The 1,712-nt window shown below is 53.9% G+C and overlaps 1 protein-coding gene across 1 annotated transcript in view; it reads right to left on the bottom strand.

Moving 5' to 3' along the window:
• Positions 1–1,426: 1,426 nt before the first annotated feature.
• MDGA1 (MAM domain containing glycosylphosphatidylinositol anchor 1) overlaps positions 1,427–1,712 on the bottom strand; it is a 174,851-nt gene continuing 174,565 nt past the window's right edge. Inside the window, exon 10 of the mRNA XM_015406106.1 lies at positions 1,427–1,644. Within this exon, the coding sequence (XP_015261592.1) occupies positions 1,427–1,644 (218 nt within the window). The remainder of the gene's footprint in view (positions 1,645–1,712) is intronic.

Raw genomic sequence — 1,712 nt, 5'->3', positions numbered from 1 at the left:
ATCTGATCTCACCTGCCTTCCCCTGGTTTAATATGCATCATGGTGGCTGATGCATTTCATTTCCATGGTGACTCTGTGACCTGACGCGTCTGGTGGATGGCATTCATAATAATAATTCTTGCCTCATCTATAGAGCTTTTTATTAAAGGACTTCAAAGTGATCTGCAACCACTAATTAAGTCTCACAAAGCTCTGCTGAGAGGGGTCAGACTTCTCTTCCCTTTAAAGATAGGGGAAGTAAAACAGGGGACAACTTGCCTCTTAAAGCAGACCAAGCTGAGTATAAGATCCACAAGTCTTTCCTGCCTTATCATCCTTGCTATATGATCCATCACTTCATCTTGAGAACCACAGTGAGAAACACAGAAATGAAGAGCTGGAAGGGACCTCAAGGGTCATCTAGTCCAACTCCTACACAATGCAGGAAAGTCACAGCTACCTCCCCACCCCCCAATTCCCCAGTGATCCTGCTTTATGACCAGAGGGAGGCATAAAACATCCTGGATCCCTGGGCCAATCTGGACTGGAGGAAAATTCCTTCCTAACCCCAAAGTGGTGATCAGCATTACCTTGGGCACTGGCTCATCCCTTCCTGCCCTTCTTCTTTCAATCTGCTTAAATTCATACTGAGTTACAAAATCAGCATTGCTGTTAGATGGCCATTTAGCCTCTGCTTGAACACCTCCAAAGAAGGAGAGCCCACCACTTCCCAAGGAAGCCTGTTCCACTGAGGAACAGCTCTAATTGTCAGAAAGTTCTTCTTAATTTTTAACCAAAAACTCTTTTGATTTAATTTCAACCCGTTGTTTCCAGTCCAACCTTCTGGGGCAACAGAAAACAACTCTGCTCCATCCAGGGCCGGCCTGAGGTTTTTTTGTGACCTAGGCGGGGGTACCTTCTGGCGCCCCCCCCCCAGCACACACCCAATTATGTGGTTGCCAACCTCCAGGTGGGCCTGGAGACAAGGAAGTCCCCCCCTTAAAAAAATAAATGGCAAGCCAGGGACTCAAGGGAGAAGCTGTTCAGTTCCCTTCTCTCCCCCCCAGCAAATTATAAACACACTCCTCTCTCCGTGCCATGAAAAGCTTGCTGCTGCCTCCTACTTGCCACCTCCCCCCCCTTAACACATGAGTTGTGTTTTTGGTTTAAGAAAAACGGGAGGGGGGAGGGGGGAGGGGGATCTTCGAGGGTCCATCTTTTACTTCTCCCCCCGTGTCACCGGTGTGGATGGGGAGGGTCCTGGAGGGGGGGTCGGAGGACAAGGAGGAGAATGGAAAGCCCCCCTCTCCTGCTGGACGCTCCGCCGCCACCTCTCCCCCCCTCCCTGTCTGGGCTCACCCTACCTGGTGAGGGTGACGCTCCGTCCCTGTTCGACCTTGTAGTTGGCCCGGCAGAAGGAGTCCACCTCGCCCAGCACGAAGTCCATCTAGGCCTTCCTGCTGTTCCAGAGACGGGCGGAGGGCTCGCCCAGCTCGGCGACGGCCTTGTACCATCCCCGGCGGCTGTCGTAGCGGGCGATCTCCTCCTGCCCTAGATGTACCTGTCCAGGAAGCCGACCTCCCCGCGTGTCATGCCTGACCGTGACACCGCGAGTCCCGTCAGTGAAGCAGCACTCGGCCTTGTGCTGGGCCAGGAAGTCGGTGGCTGCGGGGACAGACGGGGCGGGCGGGGGGGAGAGAAGGGAGTCACTCTGGCGGCCCTCCCTCCCTCCC

The sequence above is a fragment of the Gekko japonicus genome, unplaced genomic scaffold (assembly GCF_001447785.1).
Source record: "Gekko japonicus isolate JY-2015 unplaced genomic scaffold, Gekko_japonicus_V1.1 scaffold1653, whole genome shotgun sequence".
Lineage (NCBI taxonomy): Eukaryota > Metazoa > Chordata > Lepidosauria > Squamata > Gekkonidae > Gekko > Gekko japonicus.
The sequence above is the reverse complement of the archived record's forward strand: the minus strand, read 5'-3'. Positions and strand labels throughout refer to the sequence as shown.